This window comes from Orcinus orca, chromosome 2 (assembly GCF_937001465.1).
Source record: "Orcinus orca chromosome 2, mOrcOrc1.1, whole genome shotgun sequence".
Lineage (NCBI taxonomy): Eukaryota > Metazoa > Chordata > Mammalia > Artiodactyla > Delphinidae > Orcinus > Orcinus orca.
This window is the reverse complement of record NC_064560.1, coordinates 156,175,857-156,202,196: the sequence shown is the minus strand read 5'-3', so window position 1 is coordinate 156,202,196 and position 26,340 is coordinate 156,175,857. Positions and strand designations below refer to the sequence as shown.

At 40.6% G+C, this 26,340-nt stretch overlaps 1 protein-coding gene across 2 annotated transcripts in view; it reads left to right on the top strand.

Moving 5' to 3' along the window:
• Window positions 1-26,340, top strand: part of ATG14 (autophagy related 14) — a 39,619-nt gene that overhangs the window by 9,387 nt on the left and 3,892 nt on the right. The window contains exons 2-9 of one of the 2 annotated variants that reach the window (XM_004279325.3): window positions 3,844-3,906; window positions 5,437-5,479; window positions 7,725-7,806; window positions 12,483-12,720; window positions 15,606-15,835; window positions 18,838-18,955; window positions 20,277-20,367; window positions 20,447-20,532. In XM_004279325.3, coding sequence (XP_004279373.1) covers window positions 3,844-3,906; window positions 5,437-5,479; window positions 7,725-7,806; window positions 12,483-12,720; window positions 15,606-15,835; window positions 18,838-18,955; window positions 20,277-20,367; window positions 20,447-20,532 — 951 coding nt within the window. Of the gene's footprint in view, window positions 1-3,843; window positions 3,907-5,436; window positions 5,480-6,233; window positions 6,314-7,724; window positions 7,807-12,482; window positions 12,721-15,605; window positions 15,836-18,837; window positions 18,956-20,276; window positions 20,368-20,446; window positions 20,533-26,340 lie in introns of those variants that run through there. The other variant, XM_033404733.2, reaches the window with a different exon arrangement.

Below are 26,340 nucleotides of genomic sequence, written 5' to 3'. Positions count from 1 at the left end.
GAAAACAATAGAAAACTGTAGAGCCACTGAACAACAACAACAAAATTGATAAATGTATCTGCATAAAATTTTGGAAAATTTGTAGAGCAGAAACATAAGTAGTCACCAAGCAGATTGAGGAAGAATAATTTCAAGATGTATGAAAGGAAATAGATAATTTCTCTAATAAATAACCCTTTAAAAAAAAACTATAGAACTTCCCTGGTGGCGCAGTGGTTAAGAATCCACCTGCCAATGCAGGGGACACGGGATCAAGCCCTGGTCAGGGAAGATCCCACATGCCGCAGAACAACTAAGCCCGTGCGCCACAACTACTGAGCCTGCACTCTAGAGCCCACGAGCCACAACGACTGACCCCACGAGCCACAACTACTGAAGCCCACATGCCTAGAGCCCATGCTCCGCAACAAGAGAAGCCACCGCAATGAGAAGCCTGCACACAGCAATGAGGAGTGGACCCTGCTCACTGCAATTAGAGGAAGCCCCGTGCTCCACAACAAGAGAAGCCACCGCAATGAGAAGCCTGCGCACCACAATGAAGAGTGGACCCTGCTCACCGCAATTAGAGAAAACACGTGCACAGCAATGAGACCCAGTGCAGCCAAAAATTTAAAAAAAAAAAAAAACTATAGAAAAGTGAACAAAGGGCATAGGGGGATAACAAAAGAAAAGTAGCCAATAAGATAGGAAAAGGTGTTAAACATTTCTAACTGTGAAATGAAGAAAGGCAAATAAATGAATTGTGAACTGTCTTTGAAGAGAGGGAGTGGGAGGCCAGTCAGGTTAGCAAAGAGTAAAATGGGCAGTGCTGCGAGTAAGAAAACAGGTTGGTAGGGTTGGAAATATAACATGAAATGATTCCGAGGAAATTTAAAGATAACTGCCAGGAGTTGCCATGTAAACCTAAATGCACCCAGATATTCATTTCTAACATTACTGATAATAGTGAAAATTTGGAAGCGGTGGCAATGTTCATCAGTAGGTATTTCTGTAAATAAATTATATGATGTCCATTCAGTGAAATTCTGTGTACCTGTTAAAGAATGAGATAGGTCTTTATGTTCTGAAGTGAAAAAGGATACAAAACATTTTACGTGATAACCTAGCTTCAAAGACAGTATATAAAAAAGGCCTTTCCCCCCTTCCTTTTTCTTTTTTCTTTTTTCTTTTTTTTCCTAATCTATCTCTGTGAGTCCTGGGATGGAGAATGCAGAGGATGGATGAGGCGCTGGTGAGCAGTTGGCTCGCTGACCAGCTGCATTCGTTGATAACCATCTGCTTTTGCTTTGTTCACACCACCTATTTTTCATTTCCTTCAGGAAGAATGACATTACTCATGAAGTGTTTGATACAGTAGGAACTGTTATCTTCTGTTTGTTATTCCTGCTGTCCTCTGTATGTTTATGTTTTAAGTTTGTTGTTGTTTTGTTTTGGGTTTTTTTTTTTTAAACAAAACCCAAGAGAACTAACCAGCTTGATATAAAGCTGGACAGTGTTATCATCCCAATTTGTTTTAGTGCAAAGTGGCATTTTTTACAACAGATCTGATTTATAGCCCCTAAAAGCAGGATTTTATCCTCCATGTCAGTCCTTTGTTTACACAGGTGGATGAGTCTTGTGAGTTTGTCATCTCCTTCAGCTTATCGGAGCATGCATCACCACATTAGGTAGAAGTAAATACCACATTCGTTTCTCATTTTTTTTTTTTTTTTTTTTTTTTTTTTGCGGTACGCGGGCCTCTCACTGTTGTGGCGTCTCCCGTTGCGGAGCACAGGCTCCGGACACGCAGGCTCAGCGGCCATGGCTCGCGGGCCCAGCCGCTCCGCGGCATGTGGGATCTTCCCAGACCGGGGCACGAACCCATGTCCCCTGCATCAGCAGGCGGACTCTCAACCACTGCGCCACCAGGGAAGCCCTGTTTCTCATTTTTGATAGAAGGAAATGGAAGCATATAACAAGTAACCTGTCTAGTTCACAGCCAGTTGCAGAAAAATGAAAGATTAGATTTCTTAACGTTCTGTAAAATGCTTTGTCATAAGTTGCAGGCACATAGTAAATGCCTGATAAATTAATTGATGAATCTATGAATTTGTCCACATTCCACACTGGTTTCTGAGTTTTCTAATATTGTTTCATGTAGTTACCACCTTACTGGCCATTGCAGTGCTACCCGATACAACTTTGTGCAGTGATGTTCCGTATCCATGCCATCCAGTAAGGTAGCCCCCAGCCATATGTGGCTATTGAAATGTGGGTAGTGCAGCTGAGAAACTGAATTTTTAATTTAATTTTAATTTAGTCATGTAAGTATATAATTCTGTCACATGTAATATTATCTGATTTGGTTTCTTGTTTGATATATATTGTACATTTTCAGTGACTGACTATTAAATGGTAGGGTCATAATTAGACCATTTTATCCCTTCCATTTAGAAGTAGATATCTGGGTATGTTTCAAATGTGGGATTATAGAAATAGTATGTTAGAGAGACTTTTATGTCTGGATTATTTTAAGGAAGAGATTTTTAGGGCTGTTATGGTTCTATTAAATTGTTTTCATTTTTTCACGAGATAGCCAAAGGCCTAATCTTGGACTCCACACCACGTTACTGTAGCATGTGGCATTACCTTTGTTTTTTTGAAAGTAGTGAGCCACCATTAGCTCAATTCAAAATCAGTTGCATGATGTTAGTCATACATTTTTTTTTTTTTTTTACCTAAAATTCTTATTAAGCAACAAGTCATTTTAGGTACTCGGTAGCCACATGTGCCTGATGGCTACCGTGTTGAACAGCATAGACCTAGATGATATGAGTGTCACTGCTAGCCACCTTCAGCTAGTTGACATTTATAGAACTCTGTATCCAGCAGCTATAGGAAACACTTGCTTTCAAGTGCACATGGAACTTTGACCGAGACGTGGCGCACCACATGCAAGGCCATAAGATAGTCTCAAGTCAAAAGATTAAAATCTCATAGAGAATATTCTGGGACCACATCAGCATTAAAGTAGAAAAATAACAGTACGTTACAGAAAAACCCATATATCTGGAAATTGAACAATACACTTCTAAATAATTCATTGGTCAAAGAGGGAATTTGATGGAAGATTAGAAATGTCAAACTAAGTGGTAAAATACACGATATCAAAATGTTTAGGGTTTAGCTTAAGCAATACTTCTGGAGGAAATTCATAACTCTGTATACTTATATTAAAAAGGGAGAGGCTTAAAGTTGATGATTGAACTTCCTACCTTAAACTGCAAAAAAACAAAAAAACAAACTAATCCCACATAAGGTAGCAGGAAGAAAATAAGAATAAGGGTAGAACAGTGACAAACAGCAAAAATGAACTGCAATGTGATATTCTTTCCTTTTGATAACTTTTATTAAGTAAATTGCTAGCCCGTAATGACTAGCAGTAAAATTAGTGAGAAAAAAATTGTACTTTAAGAATTATAAGGAACCAATTTATAAATTGAGTAGGGTTAAATTAAGCTTAATAATTACAATTATTTTTATAATGGAAGCCTCTGTTTTCTTGAATTCCGATTCATTTTAGTGCTCTGATTTACCTGTTTTGGAGGACAATTTAAACTAGGGGTGAAAAAAACCTATAGGCGTATTTTATAAACCCATGAAAGAGTTTTAAAGCTGAGAATTTGAACTTAGTTTTAAATAACCAAATGGTAAGCAGCTGTGTGCCATTGAGAAGATATGTTCAGGACAGTGACATTTCCTGATGAGTCTGCAGAAATGTTTGGCTCTCAGGAATTTGCATAATCTCATTCAACTGAAAAAAAAATAAACATTTAAATAAAACACTGAATTTTTTTCTTACAGGTTTATAGACAAGAAGGAAAGGTTAAGCCAACTTAAGAGCAAGCAAGAAGAATTTCAAAAAGAGTGAGTTTTCATTTTGTTTTTTAATTTGTGGAGGTTGTCTTGTCACCACATGGTTTAATTCAGTGCTGTGGTATGCATACATGTGGATTGCTAATTTATTGAATTTAGGTTACAAATCTCCCCGTGTGAAGAGCAGAACATCTGGGAGAAGCAAAATAGGAGAGATGATGAAGTTTCTAGAAAACACTGGGATCAAACCTGGTGCCTGGTTCACAGCAGGCAGTGACTGGATGGATGAATCAAACCGCTGGCCCTGATAATTGACGTATTGTAAATGGGTCCAGGACAGAAGGCATATTAGACTAGCAGTGGTGGCTCTTGTAGGACATTATTGCTTCTGTTTATCTTTATTCTTCTGTATCAGGGTTTTGCAAAGTGTGGTCTGCAGAACATCTACATCAGAATTCATTAACTTCGGTACTGGTTAAAAATGTAGATTCTTGGAATCCTGTCCTCAGATATCCTGATTCAGTAGGTCTGGGGGTAGGCCCAGGAATCTGAGTATTAATGAGCACCCGATGAATCTCTCATCCTCTGGATTTGGGAATTGTCCTGTAGAACCTTTTATCCCAAACTGATCCAGTCACTATTCTCCATACACACCCCTGATTAACACATTTATGAGTAGATGAACTCTTCAGAGATACTCTGCATTAGAAAAACCCGCTTAGATATATTTAACTCAGTCATTTCTCTAACTTACTCTATCACGGAAACTTATTTTTTCCTATAGAACACTTCATTCCTTAGAACAAATTTTTGCCTAAGCTGGCTTATGCCTTTTTTAAAAAGTAATTTATTTATTTATTTATTTATTTATTTATTTATTTATTTTTGGCTGTGTTGGGTCTTCGTTGCTGTGCACGGACTTTCTCTAGTGGCGAGTAGGGGCTACTCTTCGTTGTGGTGCACAGGCTTCTCATTGCGGTGGCTTCTCTTGTTGCGGAGCACGGGCTCTAGGCACGCGGGCTTCAGTAGTTGCGGCACACGGGCTCAGTAGTTGTGGGTTGCGGGCTCTAGAGTGCATGCTCAGTAGTTGTGGTGCATGGGCTTAGTTGCTCTGCGGCACGTGGGATCTTTCCGGACCAGGGCTCGAACCCATGTCCCCTGCACTGGCAGGTGGATTCTCAACAGCTGCACCACCAGGGAACTCCCATGGCTTGTGCCATTTTGCGGGGAGCTGACAATAGCATTTGGACCATGAATTCTCTTGTAACTATCATTATTATTAATTATGACTGATGGAAATTATTGATTATGACGGAGGACAAAGGCTATGGCTGTTATGGAAGTTTATTGTGAACATTTATAGAAAGGCTCTGAGCTGTATTAAAAGTGCAAAAGGAAGGAGGTGAGAAAAAATTGAAGAGAGCAGGGAATCTGGAAAACATTTTTCAGTGCTTACATCCCACTTTGGTATATCCAGCTGTTTCTAAGACCTTATTTTAAAAAGTTGTTGATTTTGCATTTTCGAGCTTCACCGAATTCATTATTTTAAGAGCATATTTCCTTTGTCTCTTCTCCATACAGAGTGTTAAAAGCTATGGAAGGAAAATGGATAACAGATCAGTTGGTAAGCTATAAGAAGAATTTAAATAATATTCTTTACACTTGAGGTTACATGTTTTTAAACTGGCAGAACTTAAAAAATCATTTCGAATTTAAATTTATTTTTGATCATTTTTTGGCAGTTCTCTGTGAATATATTCGTAGTGTGGGCTTCTCAGATATTTCATCCAGGTACCAAAAACAGGGTTTTGGCAATTAATTATGGAACCACTGTAAGGAATAATTATGAAGTCTGGTATTGACATAAAGATATAAGAACAGTGAGGTGTCCTTTTTTAAAAAATTACTCATCGTAAACACCTACTTTGTAGATGGGTTAATGATTGAATGTGAAAAATAAACTCAAATATTAAAAGAAAATATGGGAGAGTATTTATATAATCTGGGGGTGAGCAGACCTTTATAAGCCATAAAGGAAAACATTTGACACACTACATAAAAGTTTAAAAGTTCTATGTGTTAAAGACCGTAGCAAAATGAATATAAACTGGGAAAAAATGAGTACAACATACGAAAATAAGGAGTTTGATTGATTATACTTTTATTCACTGTTGGTGGGAGTGTATATTGACATATTTGTTTGGGGGACAATTTGGTGGTGGCTTATTGGTGTTTTTAATGCACATGTGGTATATCGGCAATTTTCCTCCTAAGAAATACATGAATATACATGAATGTAGAGATTTATGGATAAAGAGGCTGATTGTCTGCATCATTGGTAGTAAAGTTAATATATAATCTAAATACTCATCAAACAGAATGAGATGATTATGATGCTGTGTAGCTGTTGAGAAGAATGTGGTCAGTCTACATGCACTTGTATGGAATGATGTCCAAGGTATATTTTTTAATGAAACAATCAAACAAAAAGCAGGCTAGGGTAAAGTATGATTCCATTTGTGTATGTGTTTTAAATATATATCTTAAAAAATACATATCAAACTTTAGTTGAGATCAACCCTGAAGAGTGGGAAGGAGTCAGGTTAACAATCTCTTTCTTCTCTTTTGTGTTGCTTAATTTTTGTCATAATAATAATAAGCATCCTTCATAAATTTTAAATGATACTTAAAGAGATGTGATATAGGTGAATTCTGCTTATGCTCTGAATGTTATATAAACAAGTTGTATGGAAAAAGGTTATAAAAGGCTGTTTATAAAGAATCTCATCCCAGTTTTTCTAAGTTCTAAGTTTTCTCGTTTTTCTATCAAATATTTAAATATTGATTCTTAAAGACTAATACCTTTTAAAAGTAAAGACATCTCATTTCCAGTTTATTCCTGAATCCATCAGTTCCCGTGCATGTGTTCTCAGATGTTTCTCTCACCCCACTGGAGAGGGGAGAGTTTTACCCACTGAACATTCCTGTAATCTACTCTGTATCTTGTACCATCAGACTACTTAGACAAGTGTGAAACATTATAGGCATTTGACTGTTGTTGTACGCTTTCAATTATCCCCGTTTATGGAGGCATTATGGAATAGATAAATAATACTTTTTTAAAACTAGTAAGGCAGATTTTTACTTATCCTTTATTCTCTTTGGGGAAGCTGTACCTAAATCCTGGTAATATAAAATTGCAGTTTCATATAACTTTTTGAGGCTTTTCAAGAAATCTTACATGAGTTATAAACTTAAAAAAAAAACTTCTGCTTTATTGCAGTTTTTATTATTTTGCGAGTAACATTTGCTTATTGTATCAGTGAGATAATACAGTTGGTGGTCTCCTCAGTAACCAGCACTGAGAATTTAGAGCAGCACATCCATAGAACTCTCTGATGATGCAGATGTTCTCTGTCTACACTGCCCGATATGGTAGCCATTAGTCACTTGTGGTGTTGACATGTACCACCTGACGTGGGTAGTGAGAGTAGGAACTGGATTTTTTTAAAATTTCATATAATCTAATTGACTTGCAGGTAACCACATGGGACCTGTAGCTATATATTGGGCAGGGCAGGTTAAGAGAATATCCTTCAACACTTTTCTCTGTGCTTATTAACACATAAAAGAACTGTGTGAATTTCTCTTTCTCTCTTAATTTCCTAGCAGCTTCTGCACTGAACCAGAGTAACATTTTTTTTTTTTTGTAATCCACTAGTTACAAGCTATAAGAAATATAATTATACTGATCTTTTATTCATTACATTTTCTAAGATACACCTCAAAATAAGTAGTGTCCCCAGTAGATAATCATATTAGTCATTAGAGACCAACATTTGTGATATTTATTTCATACCTTTTTTAAGAGATGGAAAATAATGTCCTGCAAGATGAGGATTGAACAGCTGAAACAAACTATATGTAAAGGAAATGAAGAAATGAAGAAAAGTAAGTAATTTTCCACCTCTCTCCAGCCCTAATAAAGGATGGACTCATGTGGAACTTCATGCGATTAATAAACAAACTAGAGAGACAGAGGAAGGGAGACAGAGAAGGGGTGGGGGGAGGCAAGAGCAGCATGGAAAAGTTTACTGCTTGCCTTTCTCTTTGTAAAACATCTGTATAAGGAATTTATATATATATATTTTTTTCATATATATGTATATAAAACATATCTGTGTGTATATATATACATACACATATGTCCATATATACATATACACATGCACACAAATGTAATGACCTTTAAACTGCTACATTTCTCAACTTAAAAAGTTAAGGAGTGTATGTGTCCCGTTTCCCTTAGCTGACAGGAAGCTCAGAGTCAGTCTTGGTAATCAGGTATAATAATTGTTAGTTCACACCAGAAGCACAGAATATAAGACTCAGTGAGTCTTATACATATTTTAATCTGTATTAATCTTGCATTACATCTGTGTATTTCATACCTTATCAAAGGTGGTTGTCAAGTTTTAAGAGTCCTCTTAGAAGTCCTGTGTCCTTAGAAACAGTCCATGGTGGAACTTCCCTGGTGGTCTAGTGGTTAAGACACCATGCTTCCAATGCAGGGGGCATGGTTTCAATCCCAGGTCAGGGAACTAAGATCCCACATGCCACGCGGCCAAAAAATAAATAAATAAAAATAAAAGAAAAAGAAAGAAATAGTCCATGTATTTCTGAAGATAAGTGTTTAAAGTTTGGAATGGGTCGTCATCATACCTTGTAAATCTGTTTCTTGTCTACTCATTGCTTTCAGAAGCAAGTATTTTATAGTGGTAGGTAATGGTGTAAAAGCTGTCTTTGAAAATGTTTGTCCTAATAAAGTGCTTGCATAGAGTTTCACAGGATTAATAAGCTAGAGAAGCATGGTAGCTGGGTGAAGAGCTGCTCAGAGCTGCAGCCAGCCACTCTTCCACCGAGTTTGGCCTGAACTCTCCAAAGGCTCTGGGTCAATAGCAGTGTAGGGACTCATTACTTACCATGGGTTCACCCTCTTTCCCCTCCTCCCTGGATGTTCGCAGTAGGAGTTTGCCACCAGGCATCTGTGAACCTCCTGAAATTGCTGAATTGACTGAGCTTGGTGTATTTCTCTGATGAGCAAGTTTAAAACTTTGGTTAGCTCTTTTTAATAGGCTCCTAGCCCCAAAATACAAAAGCAACAACCATGGAAAATAAAAGATATGGTTCTAAATTAGTGGACTCTATAACTGTGATTTCCATCCCTAACAAAACATTGGAGTCACCTGATAACCTTTTTTTAAGATCTAGAGAGAGAATCCTGGGACCTGCTTTGGACTTAGGAAATTAAAACCTCATGCATGGGGACCGGGGTCAATGGTTCTTAAACTGTCTCTAGTAAAAGGCCACTTTATTCTCTTTCATTTCCAATGTGTCATAAACCGATACCAATACTTTTCTAAAATACAGTAAAATTAGTTACTAGAAAAATGATTGCACACTTGGATGTCATGGCAATGTCACATAGCCATATCAAAGAAAATAGTTTCTAAACTTAGTCTATATTTCTGTACTTCCTCTTGTCTGGTAAAAGTTCGCAGATGGGCCAGATCCATAGTTCATACTTTGAGTAGTAGCACTACTCTGAGGACCTGCCAGGCTCAGGAACCACTGCTCTTTAGGACATAAATACAGGCTGGTTGCCACCCACTAGACCAGACTCACAAAATTTTACAAACAAGTTTAAGGGAGTTAATGGATTCCAGAAGCTATGGGCTATGGGCTCAATCCATTGACTTGAGCTATGGGCTCAAGTCAATGGATTAGATTAAGCGCTTGCTACTCAATAAATAGTCTGGTATTTTTTTAAAATAGAATCTTGTTGAAATATCAATTATAAACTATAGAGCCTGGTGAATATTTTCTCCAGAATCTTTTAAGATGTCATGATACAGAATAGATAGGGAAGTTGGATTGTATTTGAAATTTCAGAGTTGAGTTGATCTGTTACTTGTCCAAAAAAGGAAGAGTGGATTACAGACGGTATCCAAATGTTTTTTGTTTTTGTTTTATTTATTTATTTATTTTTGTTGCGTTGGGTCTTTGTTGCTGTGCGCGGGCTTTCTCTAGTTGTGGTGAGCGGGGGCTACTCTTCGTTGTGTTGCGCGGGCTTCTCATTGCAGTGACTTCTCTTGTTACGGAGCACAGGCTGTAGGCGCATGGGCTTCAGTAATTGTGGCACGTGGGCTCAGTAGTTGTGGCTCGCGGGCTCTAGAGCACAGGCTCTGTAGTTGTGGCACATGGGCTTAGTTGCTCCGTGGCATGTGGGATCTTCCTGGACCAGGGATCGAACCCGTGTCCCCTGCATTGGCAGGCAGATTCTTAACCACTGTGCCACCAGGGAAGTCCCCAGTATCCATATGTTTTAATGTTCAGGGGGAGATAGCATGGAGAGAAGAGTAAATTAAATTGAGTCTGCACTAGTGCAAGTTGGGTGACTGTGATGATTTCCTGCCACCTACAAGGGGTCCTGATATGAAATTGGAAAATGTCCTTTAAAAATCTGACCACCATATGGCTTAGGCCATGGCTAGACAGATGCATTTGAGCACTTGTAGAGAGCTCAGTAGAGATCATGAAAATGAATGAACTTGCTGGAAAGTGTGTGATAGAACCAGAGACTTAACCTTAAGGACATTCATATTGGTCAGGAATGGTGAAGAGACGCATCTGAGGAGGAAAGAAAACAAGAAACTTTCTGCCTGCAATGAAATAACCTAGGTTCGTTGGTCCTCAGTTGAAGAGGGTGGTTTCAGTCCACACACATTTATCAACTGCTTCTCATATCCCAGTCAGGAGACAACAGGCTTCAGTTGGACCTGGTGTAAGCAGCTACGAGCCATGTGCTATAGGTGAGGTACACACACATTACCATAGAGCTCCTGGGAGCAAGAGGTCTAGGGAGTGTTTATGGAGGGAGCCTTGAAGAATGAGTACAATCTGGACATTAGGAGAATAGGAGAAAATAGTGTTCCTAGAGAGATGTTGATTTGAACAACAGAATGGAGATAAATATTTAAGGAATGACTTGTCTGGCATCCATCCATCCATCTGTGCGCTTACTTAGTGTGTTCATTTGAAGTATCTGGTAATTGAATGAGACTGGAATGGAGGGTGTGGAGAAGGGAACTGTGGGGTGTGCACCAGTTTGGTGGTGGCTGGGAGGCTGAGAAGTTTGGTCTGTGTTTGATCGGCAGAGGAGAATCGCTGAGCACTGGCTGTACTTTATGAAGACTGAGCCAGTGAAAGAGGGGGTGGAGGTGTGGAGTGGAACCAACTAGAGACAGGCAGAGTTTGGGTGAGAGTTAACCAGGATTGTGACAGTGGAAATGAAAAGAAAGACCTAGATGGAAGGAACTGTAAGACAGCTCATGGAATGGACCATCAAGAGATTGATTTAGGGGGGCTTCCCTGGTGGTGCAGTGGTTAAGAATCCACCTGCCAATGCAGGGGACACGGGTTTGAGCCCTGGTCTGGGAAGATCCCACATGCCTCAGAGCAACTAAGCCCGAGCGCCACAACTACTGAGCCTGTGCTCTAGAGCCCACGAGCCACAACTACTGAAGCCCGCGTGCCTAGAGCCCGTGCTCCGCAACAAGAGAAGCCACCGCAATGAGAAGCCTGAGCACCGCAACGAAGAGTAGCCCCCGCTCACCGCAACTAGAGAAATCCTGCATGCAGTAACGAGGGCCCAATGCAGCCAAAAATAATAAATAAATAAATTTAAAAGAAGAGAGAGGTTGATTTAGGACAGGTCAGAAATAATTGTGAAGTAGGGAGCCTAGCTTAAAATGTGTCAAGAGGAAAGATAATGAGCTTGGTTTTAAACTTATTTGAGCCTCTTAAGTTGTTCCTGGGTGTCTGAGATTTTACAGCCAGTTGTTGCTACACTAGAGAAGTTTAGCTACAACCTGATCTGTTTGATAATACATCTTGGGATCTAGAACCTGTAGGACCTTCATAAAAAGAACATACGTTGGGAAGGACGAGTATCTGTCTGTTTTCTCGTTGTATGGCCAGGCTCTGGTTACCCTTCCAGTGGTTAAAATGCTGGTGTATGGGAGGTGCTCGCACCCTGCTGGGAGCGCTGCACTCCACTGTGACTTTTCAGGGCGTTGGTCTGTTTCTTTGCTGCATGACCACCTGCCGTGAGATTATCCCTGGGCTCTCTGAATGTAGCCCAAGGGACACTTAATAGTTTTCTAAGGAAAATCAGATAGCCAGTGAATTTTTCAAACTTAGAATTAGATCTCTTTTCTGCCCAACATGGCTGCTCTTCAGTGCTTACTGTAAGAAAGTCAAGTACTTCCTGTGCTAAACTTAAACTTGATAGTCTTGAGTGATGCTCACTGATGTTGATTACAAATGGAGACCCAGAGTCATTTTAGTGGTGGTCCCCTTTGCTCTGTGTGTAATACCTACTTGAACTAAACTCCCGGTCTCCATACTTAGTGAATGTCATGTAGTTAATTTTATTGAGGTTTTGCTTTCAGTTTAGACTGCAGGAAGACACTTAATGCTTTGGGGGTGGCGGGGGGCGGTGGTAGTGTGCAGTACCCAGGAACTATTTGTACAGCTCATTGTTGGATGTGATTTATTTATTTTAGATTCTGAAGGTCTCCTCAAAACCAAGGAAAAGAATCAGAAACTTTACACTCGAGCACAACGGCATCAGGAGAAAAAGGAGAAGATTCAGAGGCATAATCGCAAACTTGGTGACCTGGTAGAAAAAAAAAACACTGATTTAAGAAGTCATTATGAGCGTCTGGCAAATCTTCGGCGGTCTCACATATTAGAGCTCACCTCTGTCATTTTTCCAATCGAGGAAGTAAAAACGGGTGTGAGGTACAGTGAGTGAGTCTTTTGACTCTAGGAAAATACAAGTTCCAAAGATCAAGTATCTTTCAAGTATGTCAGCACATTTATTGGGCCTCATTCTGGGTTTTCCTGGTAATGAAACTTAAGTCTTACCTGCTTCAGCAAACAGTAAACACTGCAGGAAGTTGGGGAGGTGGCCAGGGTGAAGGATGGTGGCCCTCGGAGAAGTGAGGCCCAGGTTTGTATACTTGTAGAGCTTCCAGATGAGGGCCAGGCTCACATCCCTGATCAGGAACCATCTCGTGGCTGCAGGGCCACTTGAGCTGTTTATTAGTCAGATGCTGTGAGGCAGGTTGTTGAGCCTCGAAGTCTTAGTTCCTTGTCTGTTAGATGGGGATAATAAATGCCTACTTCACAGAGAAACCATGAGCTAAGATGGAAGAAAACACCTCAGGCTCTCTTACTTGGTGGGCAGGACATGCTGACTCCGCCTTTTCCTGGTAACCAGCATGTCAGGCACTGTCGTCTCACTGGCTGTAGTGCACAGACACCCTCATGAGTCCGTGGGGTGGACAGGATGGTGGTTCCCACCTGGCTGTTCATCAGAGTCACTCAGGAACTTTAGGAAAAGACAGGCTCCAGAGGACACAGCTCCAGCCTCCTAGTTCATCTCATAATACTTTATTTTTTAAACTTCCCCAGATGATGCTGGTGATCATCTAGGTTCTGAAACTTCCACTGAAGAGTTTCGATTGCTTTCTGACTAAGCATCGGGCTGTTCCAGCTGAGGATTTCCCTGTCTCTTCTGGTTACCCTTACTTTCCGGCACCTTTCCTTGGAATTAGACAGTCAGTGGACTGTTGCTACTTAGGACTTAGTGTTTGCTGCCTCCGCTTCAGTCTTTCCTTTCGTCTGTTGCCAGAGTTGGCTTCCTAAAAGCCTAAAGCTCTGATCGTTGCTTCTAGCTTGACGACCTGCTCTCTGACTCTTACCAAGTAATTTGTCATTAGTAATAGTTAGCAAATATAAAAATAAAAAGGCAGATGCAAAATAGAGAAGAATTCACAGCTCAGAAATAGACCCCAAGGTGGCATTTTGAATCAGTGGGGAAAAGTTGGATTATCCAAAAATTGGTGTAAAGACAGGGCTTTGAGGGGGAAAAAGCTGACAGACAGAAACACTCTGTCAAATTAAATTCTGATGGGCCCAGATAGCGATGTTAGAACACATTATAGTAAACAAAGACTAGGATACTGTTCCAGATTTAGGAGACTAAGGAGACTGACAACTGAATATAAAGTCGCAGGAGAGAAATTGTGGAGAAAATCTTACTCTTCCATGCCTGTGCTGTTTAAATCTTGTATGTTAGTATATATTACTATATATCATGAATTTTTTTAAGCTGATAGTTTTGAAGTTATCCCTGTCATAAGATTTCTTGTTCATTCACATTTCTTCTCAACCTGCCTTGAGTGGAAGGAGGAAGTAGAGGTACAGCTTAGAACTGGCCACAGTGCCCTCCCCCAGTCCTGTCCGGGCAGCCAGTAGGAGTGCACTTACGTGCACCTGGTGGCAGAGGAAGAAGGATTGAGGGCCACTGGCCAAGAGGATGGATTCTAAACTTAGCGCAGCACAGAAGGCCCTTCCCAGCCTGTGCATTTCATCCCTCCTCTTCCAACACCACCTCCTGGCACTTCCTTCATGCCTCCTACAGGCAACCACGCTGATCCCTGTGCTCCCCAAACACGCCACGTTCTTCCCCCTGCCTGCACGGTACCTGCCGAGCCTTCTCATTCACCTTCCATGCTCCAGGCCAGCAGTGCTCAAAGTGTGGTCTGGGGACCTCTCTGGGTCCCTGAGGCCCTTTCACGGGGTCTGTGCAGTCAAAAACTATTTTCATAATACTACTAACACTTTGTTTTCCCTTTTCACTCTGTTGATGTTTGCACTGGTGGCTCAAAAGCCGTGGTGGGTAAAACCTCTGTCTTGACAGATATCAAGGCAGTGACGCCATAGTGTGGTAATCGTTGTTGTGTTCCACAGTGTCCTTGCGGTGTACAAAACCAGCCAGTTTCACATCAAGAACACTATTGATGAAGCAGCAGAAATTACTCGTTCTATTTAAATTACGTCTCGATCCCTGCGTGCACATGTGATTGTGCCATGCAGCGAGATAGGAAGTTTGCAGAAAGCACACTTGCTGCATGCTGAAAGCCGTGGTGGCTCATGGGAGAGCCCTTGAGTGAGTTGTAAGCAAAACTAGTTGGTTTTTCCATGGAACACTGTATCTACTTGAAAGCACAACGGAAAGACGTGGGTATTAAAGAGATTTTTTCAAAAGTCATGATCAGTGCTGCACTGTGCCGTGAACTCAGCTGGTAAACAAATAATGTCACCCTTTGCTAATTTTCTTGTTTTGAAAAATACAGATTTTTTTCATAAAAACATGCTATGTTACATGTAATGGGTTTCTTATTTTTGAATCAGTTAATAATTTAAAATTTCCTCATTTCTAATACAGTAAATATTAATAGATCTAACCCACATACAGAAAACTCTTTGGGATCCTCAAAATGTTTTAAGCATGTAAGGGGGGTCTTGAGACCAAATAGTTTGAGAACCTACCACTCGCAGCCCTAGTTCATGGTGCCATCTTCCTCACATGCTGTGGGCTTCTGTGCCACAGCTGGTTTGACCTTCACCTCTGATGCAATTGCTTACCTCTGTATATTCCAGTTAAATTCCTGTCCTCAACAGATACTCAACTTCTAATAAAATTTATGACTTGTACCTGGAAAAAAAAAAATTCCTGTCCTCACGTGCATCTTCCCAGTGTTCTGCGTATCTGCCAAGTAACTGCATGCTCTGCAAAACCCAGCCCCTTGACATCCATGTGCATCTTCGGTTTTTAGAGATCCCACAGACGTGTCTTCAGAGAGTGACAGTGCCATGACCTCCAGCACCGTGAGCAAGCTTGCCGAAGCCCGGAGGACAACTTACCTCTCGGGGAGATGGGTCTGTGACGATCACAACGGGGACACCAGCATTAGCATTACAGGGCCTTGGATTAGCCTTCCCAACAATGGGGACTACTCTGCCTACTACAGTTGGGTGGAAGAGAAGAAAACCACGCAGGGACCTGGTGAGAAGCAAGATAGTCTTTGAAAACTTTTATAAATATATTTTTTTAATTGAGGTAAAATTTATATAACAAAATGAACAGTTTTAGAGGAAGCAATTCAGTGGCATTTAGTGCCTTCACAGTGTTGTGCAACCATCACCTCTGTCTAGATCCAAAGCATTTTTTCACTCCAAACAAAAACTCTGGGGCTTGAAGCAGTCACTCGCATTCCCACCTCTTCCCAGCCCTTGGGAACCACTGTTGTGCTTTGTGTCTCTATAGGTGTCTCTTCTGGATATTTCATATAAATGGGATCATACATTATGTGGCCTTTTGTGTCTGGCTTTCTTTCATTTAGCATAGTGTTTTCAAGGTTCATCCACATTGTAGCATGTATCATATCAGCATTTCATTCTTTCTATGACTGAATAATACTCCATTGCATGAATATGCCACATTTTATCTATCAGTGGATGGACTGAAAACATGTATTTTTTTTAGACATTTCACCTTTTTGGGGTCAATATTGTTTTATTTATATAAAAAGATCTATTTAAAGAAGTGTATTTAGCCTGTTGGGTCCCATTTTTATAAGTTTCGAACTTTGTAAAGAACTTTTTTTATCAGTCCTAAATGGAGATTGAAATACCCCAGTAGAAAAACCCTTTACAACTTCAGTAGCTTCTCTTTGGTGGAGAAAGATTATTCATGTAGTCATCCAGCAAGTATTTAGTGAGTATGTGCTTTCTGTCATGCACAGTGCAGGTGCTACAAAGGTGATGTCACCAAGACAAGTGTAGCCCTTTGCCTTTCTGTGGAGAGGAAGGGAAGCAAGTAATGATCAAAGGCATCATACACTGAGTATGGGCTATGGACGACAGAACCAGTACCTTCAGGGATGGGGCTACAGAGGAAGGAACTATTTCTCCATAGGGTAGTCAGGGGAGGCCTCTCTGAGGAGGTGACATTTAAGTTGGGCATTAATTGTTTGGATAAATAATACATTATCAGGTCCAAGCAGCTCAGACATCAGTTTCATTTGTGCTGGCTCCATTTAGGCCCATTTGCTTAGCTTACATTCCACTCAACAAAAATCATAAACAATGAAATACTAATGTCTGGCCATGGACCTTTTTTTTTTTTTTTTTTGCAGTACGCGGGCCTCTCACTGCCGTGGCCTCTCCCGTTGCGGAGCACAGGCTCCGGACGCGGAGGCTCAGCGGCCGTGGCTCACGGGCCCAGCCGCTCCGCGGCATATGGGATCCTCCCGGACCGGGGCACGAACCCGTCTCCCCTGCATCGGCAGGCGGATCCCCAACCACTGCGCCACCAGGGAAGCCCCATGGACCTTTTATTACTAAAGAGCAAAGCATAGCCATCAATAATGTATTGACAAAACCACAAATCACAAAATCCAGGTTCATTAATATTTTTGTTGAAATTAAAGCTGTTTGTGTATGGCTCTTGTTTTTTGTTTTTTACATCTTTATTGGAGTATAATTGGTTTACAATGGTGTGTTAGTTTCTGCTTTATAACAAAGTGATTCAGTTATACATATACATATGTTCCCATATCTCTTCCCTCTTGCGTCTCCCTCCCTCCCACCCTCCCTATCCCACCCCTCTAGGTGGTCACAAAGCACCGAGCTGATCTCCCTGTGCTATGCGGCTGCTTCCCACTAGCTATCTATTTTACATTTGGTAGTGTATATATGTCCATGCCTCTCTCTCGCTTTGTCACAGCTTACCCTTCCCCCTCCCCATATCCTCAAGTCCATTTTCTAGTAGGGCTGTGTCTTTATTCCTGTCTTACCCCTAGGTCCTTCATGACTTTTTTTTTCTTAAATTCCATATATATGTGTTAGCATAAGGTATTTGTCTTTCTCTTTCTGACTTACTTCACTCTGTATGACAGACTCTAGGTCCATCCACCTCATTACACATAGCTCAATTTCGTTTCTTTTTATGGCTGAGTAATATTCCATTCTGTATATGTGCCACATCTTCTTTATCCATTCATCTGATGATGGACACTTAGGTTGTTTCCATCTCCGGGCTATTGTAAATAGAGCTGCAGTGAACATTTTGGTACATGACTCTTTTTGAATTATGGTTTTCTCAGGGTATATGCCCAGTAGTGGGATTGCTGGGTCATATGGTAGTTCTATTTGTAGTTTTTGAAGGAACCTCCATACTGTTCTCCATAGTGGCTGTACCAATTCACATTCCCACCAGCAGTGCAAGAGTGTTCCATTTTCTCCACACCCTCTCCAGCATTTATTGTTTCTAGATTTTTAGATGATGGCCATTCTGACTGGTGTGAGGTGATATCTCATTGTAGTTTTGATTTGCGTTTCTCTAATGATTAGTGATGTTGAGCATCCTTTCATGTGTTTGTTGGCAATCTGTATATCTTCTTTGGAGAAATGTCTATTTAAGTCTTCTGCCCATTTTTGGATCGGGTTGTTTGTTTGTTTGTTATTGAGCTGCTTATAAATTTTGGAGATTAATCCTTTGTCAGTTGCTTCATTTGCAAATATTTTCTCCCATTCTGAGGGTTGTCTTTTGGTCTTCTTTATGGTTTCCTTTGCTGCGCAAAAGCTTTTAAGTTTCATTAGGTCCCATTTGTTTATTTTTATTTCCATTTCTCTAGGAGGTGGGTCAAAAAGGATCTTGCTGTGATTTATGTCATAGAGTGTTCTGCCTATGCTTTCCTCTAAGAGTTTGATAGTTTCTGGCCTTACATTTAGGTCTTTAATCCATTTTGACCTTATTTTTGTGTATGGTGTTAGGGAGTGATCTAATCTCATACTTTTACATGTAGCTGTCCAGTTTTCCCAGCACCACTTATTGAAGAGGCTGTCCTTTCTCCACTGTACATTCCTGCCTCCTTTATCAAAGACAAGGTGACCATGTGCACGTGGGTTTATCTCTGGGCTTTCTATCCTGTTCCATTGATCTATCTTTCTGTTTTTGTGCCAGTACCATACTGTATTGATTAGGCTCTTGTTTTTATACTTTAGATATGGAGCATAATAACCCTGCTTACACGATTAGCGCTGCGTTGTGCTATGCGACTCAGCTGGTCAACATTTTGTCTCATATACTCGACGTAAATCTTCCCAAAAAGCTGTGCAACAGGCAAGTAACTGAAGACGTGATGTCATCCTTACATGGCTCTCTTATGTTCCTGTTGTGTTCTTTATTCTAATTAAAACAAAAACAAGAATTTAAGTATTATCAAGAGAGCAAAGGTCTGACCATGAAATATTGAGATTGATTTCATAAGCCAGTGTGCAAATTTGTGTCATTATCTTACAATTGCACATGACGTCTTTGAAAAGACCATGGAATTCTCCCATGTGAAAAGATAATTTAAGGGAAAACCAGGATATTCAGAGGGCATGCTTATGTGTAAGAACTGGATAAATTGTAACACTTCGATTTTGTTTTTTAATGAAAAACACGTGGTTTAAAGTTTTTTTAAATTGTAAAGGTTTATAGTCCACCCAGTTCCTACGAAGACCTTCCTGTCTCCCTCCAGTTATCCTTGCATTTCAAGTAAATATTAATGTGTGTTATTACCACTACCACCACCCCCCTTTAAACACAAAAGGTATCATGCTAAACTAAGGTGTTTTGCACCTTGCTTTTTAAATTTGTTATTTATTTACGAAGATTTGTTGAGCACCTGCTATGTGCTAGGCACTGTTCTAGGCACTGAGGGGGTACAGTGGTGATGAAAACGTAACCTCTGCCCTTCTGACACTTAACTTTAACGGAGAGACACGTGATAAACGAACAGTACGTCGGGTGGTGATGAGTGCTCGGGCGACCATTAGAGCAGGTGAAAGAGCGGGCCTGTGAGGGCAAGGAAGGGTTTACCACGTCTGACTGGGTAGGTGTGGAATCACATGTCAACCTGGGGGAGGCTGGGAGCAGGCCACAGGGATCCCTGGGCAAGGAGAAGGGCAGGTGCAGAGCCCGGGGTGAGAGAACGAGGCAGCAGGGACAGGAGGCTGTAGATTCTGTGGCGCCTTATAGGGCCATCGTTGGCTTTCAGCTGTCACTCTGCCTAACGTGGAGAGTAGCAAAGTTTTCATTTGTACAGATGTACCAAGATCATACTGGTCTGCTCTGTCCCCAATTTATACTTCAAGGAATAATCTGTACATTCGTTGCTTTATTAGTGTGCAAGCATTTGTGTAGAGTGAGTTTTCAGAAGTAGGATTGCTTGGTCAAAAGATATGTGCGTTTGTAATTTTATGGATGTGGTGAAATTGCTATGAGAGCGGTAGTTCATCCTTAGAAGAGTTTCTGTTAAGTGCAATTTATTAAGAGCAAAGGACATGGGGTATGTTTTGTACTGAACTGTAGTGTAAAGCATACTCTTCAAAATGAACATTTTAACATAGAATTTCTTCAAAAATCACAACTTTACAAATCGTACATTATCTTACAGTGAATTTTGTGGAGAAAACCTCAGCAAACAGAAATTTACTCGAGCAGTGAAGAAACTAAATACAAATATTCTTTACCTGTGCTTTTCTCAGGTATGGAAAATAACGCTGTGAGCTAATTTTTAATTTGTTACATGGTTGAAAATATTAATCAGTTTTTTTCTTTTTCTAGCATGTAAATTTAGATCAATTACAACCACTGCATACTCTCAGGAATCTAATGTACTTGGTCAGTCCGAACGCTGAACACCTAGGCAGGTAAGAAGGGTGTTTGTTACTTTTCTCTAAGTGGTGGTGTTATGACGACTTTTAAGTAGAGTTGCTGTATGTGTGGGCATAGAACAGGGGCCTGATCCCAAGCCCCAAACTCTCCAGAAGGGACAAAGATAACACAGTCCTGTATGGAAGGAAACAAAGTCATATTTGATCCCTTATGGTCCTTACGTAATCATTTCTCAGAGGAAATTAGTATCAAACATTTTTAACACCTAAAACAGAATAGAAGAACCCTTATATTCCTGGAGTAGGGACTTCTCGTGCTGTCCCTGAAGACCAAAATCTGTTACTTTGAATCCACATCTGATTCTTCCTTAGCTCTGCCTAGTGTCTCTCCTGATTCTTGTGCATTTCCTTTTGTGCCTGTTCATTCCTTCCCATCATAACAATTCTTCACAATTTTCTTTTTGTCACTGAGTCCATCTGGCCACCATTTGTTGGAGATAAAGGGTATGAGAAGTTTATGAGATGAACTAGTTTGAAATCCATTATCTTAAAAACAGGAGTAAGTAACAAAAAAGACCAACCAGGACTGGTCTATGGGATCTTTTTAGTCTCTCGGCCCTTAAAAGCATGACAAGATGAGGCTTATCTTTGGGACCAAACAAGACCCATTCTCTGGGTGCTTATCTTTTTCCCTTGCTCTGAGCAGTCTCTCTATACATTTCTGCAGATATGACTTGGTTAATGTATTTGAACTTTTGAAAGAGAAGAAAGAAAAACAAAAGGTGGGGAAGTTCTTTGGGGACTCCCTTCCCCATCATTCATTTTCTTTGACACTGGAACCGTGGCTCAAGGGGAGACCCCCTCCATGTTGCAGTGAATTTATCCTTGGTAATCTGCCCTTAATCTTGGTAATCTGCCCTTAACCTTGTTTTGTGTTTCTTCTCTTCCTCAACACCCCCCCATTTAAAACCATAGTTAACTTTTCTGGGACACAGACCCCTCTGGGAAAAGCTGTGAAATCTCTCCAGGAAACTGCACATACACCTAGAATTTCGTGCCATTTTAGAGGGAGTTCATTCTCCTCACCCCAAATCCCATTCATTAGTTTATAAGCCTCAGAAACCTGTTAGAAATCCATCCCGTTTTTAGTGGTTGATTCCTGTGAGTTTGCTTGCCATCCTCTCTATACATTATTTGTAAAGCATTCCACGTTAGGAAATTTATCCTTAATAATAACAGCTAATATTTATTGAGCCAATATTTATTGACACTGTGCCAGCTGCTTTACCTGCATAAGATCAACCTGATAGATGGGAGAAAAGCAATGAATAAAATTCAGTTCCCATTAATAATTAAAGGAAAACAATTAGCAAATTAAAAATAGGTTATTAATAAAGGATACTTACTACAAACCTACAGCAAAAACTACTATACTTAATGACATGTTACTTACATTGATATTTACAGTCAGGAAAAACCAAGAACGCCTACTATCACTGCTATGTTAACATTGCTTTGGAGGCCTAGCCAGGCAAAGATTTTTACAAAGAAGTAAGGTGTGTTTATATTGGAAAGAAGGTGAGATTGGTAGATGGTGTGATTATTGAACTGGTTATCCAAGAGAACTAAGAAACTCTTAGAAATGATAGTTCAGTATGGTGCCTAGATACAAGCTCAACGTACAGAGACCAATTGCTTTCTTATATGCCAACAACTAGTTAGAAAATGTAATGGAAAAAAGGTCCCTTTTATTGTAGCAACAAAAAATATAAATTATATAAGAATAATCCTTACAGAATATTTGTAAACCTTTATAAAGAAAATATGAAACTTTAAAAAAAAATTATTCAACATGTATTTCCTGAATGTCTGTTAGGCACTGTATGAGGTATGGGACTGAATGAAAGTAAGCCCGATGCCGCGAAGACCCTTAGGATTTTCTAGGATGGGAAGCCTCAGTGTGGTAAAAATGCCACTTCTGCCCAAAAGGAAACCTGATCAGAATTTCAACAGATATTTCATGGAACTTTGTTAAGCTGATTCCAGAGTTCAACTAGAAGCACAGTCTGAAAGGAAATTTTGAAAAAGAATAATAAGGGATGGGCTTGGCCCCTTTTAAAACATAGTATAAAGGTAATTAAAACCTTTATTATCTGCTGTTACCATGCAAATAGGTGGAGCAGTTAGAGGAAGAAAATAAAGAGGCCAAAAACAGGCCCTTATGTATGTAGGAATATAATAGATGATAGGGTGGCATTTTGAATCGGATAATAGCAGCTCAGTGGTGGTGGGCCAGTTGGGTATTTATGTGGGGAAAAGTTGGAATCATACTGCATTCCATATGTAAAAATAAATTCCAGATGATATGAAAGACCTTATTACTTTATTTTTTAATAAAACCTGTAAAATAACTAGGAGAAAAGACGATTTTTATAATCACAGGGTGGGGAGGGAATTCCCAAGCGAGCTACAAAACCCAAAAACCAGAAAGGAAAGGAGTTACACATTTTACTGTGTCAAAATGTCTCTGGTAAAAGATACCATAAACAAAAGACAAGCAACAGGTATGTTTTGCAGCCTTTATAATAGACAACGGATTAAAGTCTAGACTACTTAAAATCTTTCAAATCCATAAAAGAAAGATAAACCTAATAGAAAAATAGACAAAGGATTCAGGCAGGCATTTCACACAAAAGAAGTGCAAGTAGTCAGTATTCAAATGGAAAAAAATCTTCAGCCTCAGTCAAGAATAAAGAAATGCACTTCTAAACAGCTGTCTAGTTTTCAGCCATCAGTTTGGCAAAAATGGAAAGGATTGCTGATAACCCAGTGTTGCTGGTTGTTTAGGAAAACAAACACCTTTCTTTTAGGGCTGGATTTCTTGGGTGGGTCTGAAGTTTTCTTTGGGCTGCCCTCACGTCAGCTCTCCATTTAGAGAGCTCTGTCCAACAGGAGTACACGTGCACAGCCAGGCTGTCAAGTTCGTGTCTGTGAGCCAGGAGGTCAGGAGGCAAGCCTCAGGATGCCCCTTTCACACCTGCCTCAGTCAGGATCAAGGCTTTAGAGAGGTTGTTAATAAACCTCGGTGGGACTTCCTGCTTCCATTGAGACCAGCTGAACTGAGGATCCCATCCTGAATGCAACATAAACTTTTTTTTTCTTTGAAATAAATTCAAACTTACAGAAAAATTGCAAAAAATAAAAATAGTACAAAGACACATATACCCTTTGCCCAGATTCACCTTTGCTGGTATTTTTACCATGTTTGCTTATCATTTGTGCAGTTTCTCTGTCTCTCTTATCTTCATAAATACACATACATATCCCCAAAACTTTTTTTTTCTGAACCCTATGAGGATAAGTTACATACATCATGGCTGTTGACCCTTAAATACTTCAATATGTATTTTTTTTAAATAGGGATATTTTCTTGCTTTTAACCACAGTACAGTTACCAACCTCAGCAAATTTAACATTGATACAATACTGCCATATGCACATTTTGTCAGTGGACCAAAAATGTCCTTTATAGCGCCTCACCCCAAGTACAGGGTCCAGTCTTGAGTTGGATGTTGTGTTTAGTTGCTATGTTTCTTTAACCTTTAAATCTGGAACATTTTCACAGCCTCGTTTGTTTTTCATGACATTAGTGTTTTTTCCTTTTTTAATAGAACTTTTATTCTGATGTTTCCTTGAAATGAGATCAGGTTATACATTCCAGGCTGGAATGCTGCCTAGATGAATGTCTCCTGGGTATCACATCCAGAGGCCCACAGTGGCCATCTGTCCCTCATTGGTGATGCTAATTTGATCACCCAGCCAAGATGCTTTCTACCTTCTCCTCTGTACAATTCCTATATTTTTCCTTCCTTGCAACTAATAAGCAGTCAGTTGGGAGACACTTTGAGACCATGCAGTTATCCTCATCAGAATTTCCCCCTGGATTTAATATCTATTGATTTTTCTTACCTGATCCAGTCTTTACCATGATTAACACATCTTTTTTTTTTTTTTTTTTTTTGCGGTACGCGGGCCTCTCACTGTTGCGGCCCCTCCCATTGGGGAGCACAGGCTCCAGACGCACAGGCTCAGCGGCCATGGCTCACAGGCCCAGCCACTCCGCAGCATGTGGGATCCTCCCGGACCGGGGCACGAACCCATGTCCCCTGCATCGGCAGGCGGACTCTCAACCACTGCGCCACCAGGGAAGCCCCTAACACATCATTTTTATCCAAAGTTTATAGTTTACAGTAGGGTTCACTCTTGAGGTTGTATATTCTATCATATAATATTTTTGAAATATTTTGCAAAAGAGACTTCCTAAAAGCCAAAAAGAACATTTTGTTGCCTTAATCGATGAGAATAACCCCCTACAGCATCATGAAAAAATGGTACTCTTGGCTTCAGGGTCCTGAATAAAAAGATATCAATTATTCAGCTAAACTGAAAACTGAAGGAATGATTTGAAAATCTTTATTCCCAAAGCCATTAAGTGAAAAGACTTAATTCTTTTGCTAGTTAATTTTGTGTGGGGTGTGTGTGTGGCTTGGGGTATGCTGGGCAGATAATAGATCTCTAAGCTAGAAGTGATAGGACAGAGGCTGAGTGGAGAAACGTCTTCTGCTCTCACAGGCCCTCACAAATGTAGGTTACTCGTTGGAACTAAAATTGTTCAGACTGGCCACTTTGGGAATCATTTACTAGTTTTTTCTTTTCTTTCTTTTTTTTTTTAACGTCTTTATTGGAGTACAATTGTTTGACAATGGTGTGGTAGTTTCTGCTTTATAACAAAGTGAATCAGCTATACATATATATATATATATATATATATATATATCCCCATATCCCCTCCCTCTTGTGCTTCCCTCCCTCCCTCCCTATAGTTTTTTCATTAGGGCACCTTCTCCAGGCCAGCTGGACTCTGCCCTATGCAGTTCCAAGCAGAGAACTGGAGTCCCCGTGGCTTCTGGCAGGGAGCTCTGCCTGGAGGGAGTGTCATTTCCCCCCGTGTATCACTCCTGCCTGTTTCCTGGGAAAACCCTTAAAGAGAGGGCCTGGAGGTGATGGCAGTCTCATGCCGAGAAGGATCCCAAGAGGAGATCTGGCAGCATTAAATAGGAACAGAAAACAGGCTGTGCTTCTTGGGCTGGCAGCAAGGAAGTGACTGCAGTGGAGAGCTGACCTGGGTCTATGAGGGAGCCTGGGGGTTTGGGAGATGAAACCTGGCAGTAGATGCTGAGGTCCTCTGGACAGTGAAGCTGAACAGAACAGAATCCAAGAGCTTTGTGTTCAGGAAAAGAGGGAGCCCAGCTAAGGCACTTACATTGTGACCGTGTTTTGGTAGGCAGCTGCCATGAGGAGAGGGGTGGAGGCAGCTCTCAGCAAGCTGAGGGGGTGGAGGGAGGCTGACCGGAGGAGGTGGGACCCCGGCGAGGAGGAGGAGGGGGTGCAGTGAGGGCCTGAGCTGGGGGGACACAGGGTGGAAAGGGGGCTTATTTGGTCATAGTGGGCGGGAGCGTGAGGGAGGAGGGGAAGAACCCCCGCTGGCTTGTGTTTTGAGACTGGTTGGCTCAGACATCTGAGAGGCCAACGGGGACTCCAGTGCCTGGAACAGAAATGCTGGCTATATGCTATTGCTGTGTTTTAGCTGGGAAGCAGGGTTTGTCTTGGAAGAATGAAGGTTGCTTGACCCTGGGAAAAGTGAGTCAGAAGGTACAGGTCTGGTGAGGTGCACTGGAGGCCAGCGCTAGGCTTTTATCATCATAAAGGCTGCAGAGAAGTTTGGACCGTAGACTAAAATGACAGGCTGTACAATTCTAAGTTATTTCTCATGTCTCTTGTTTT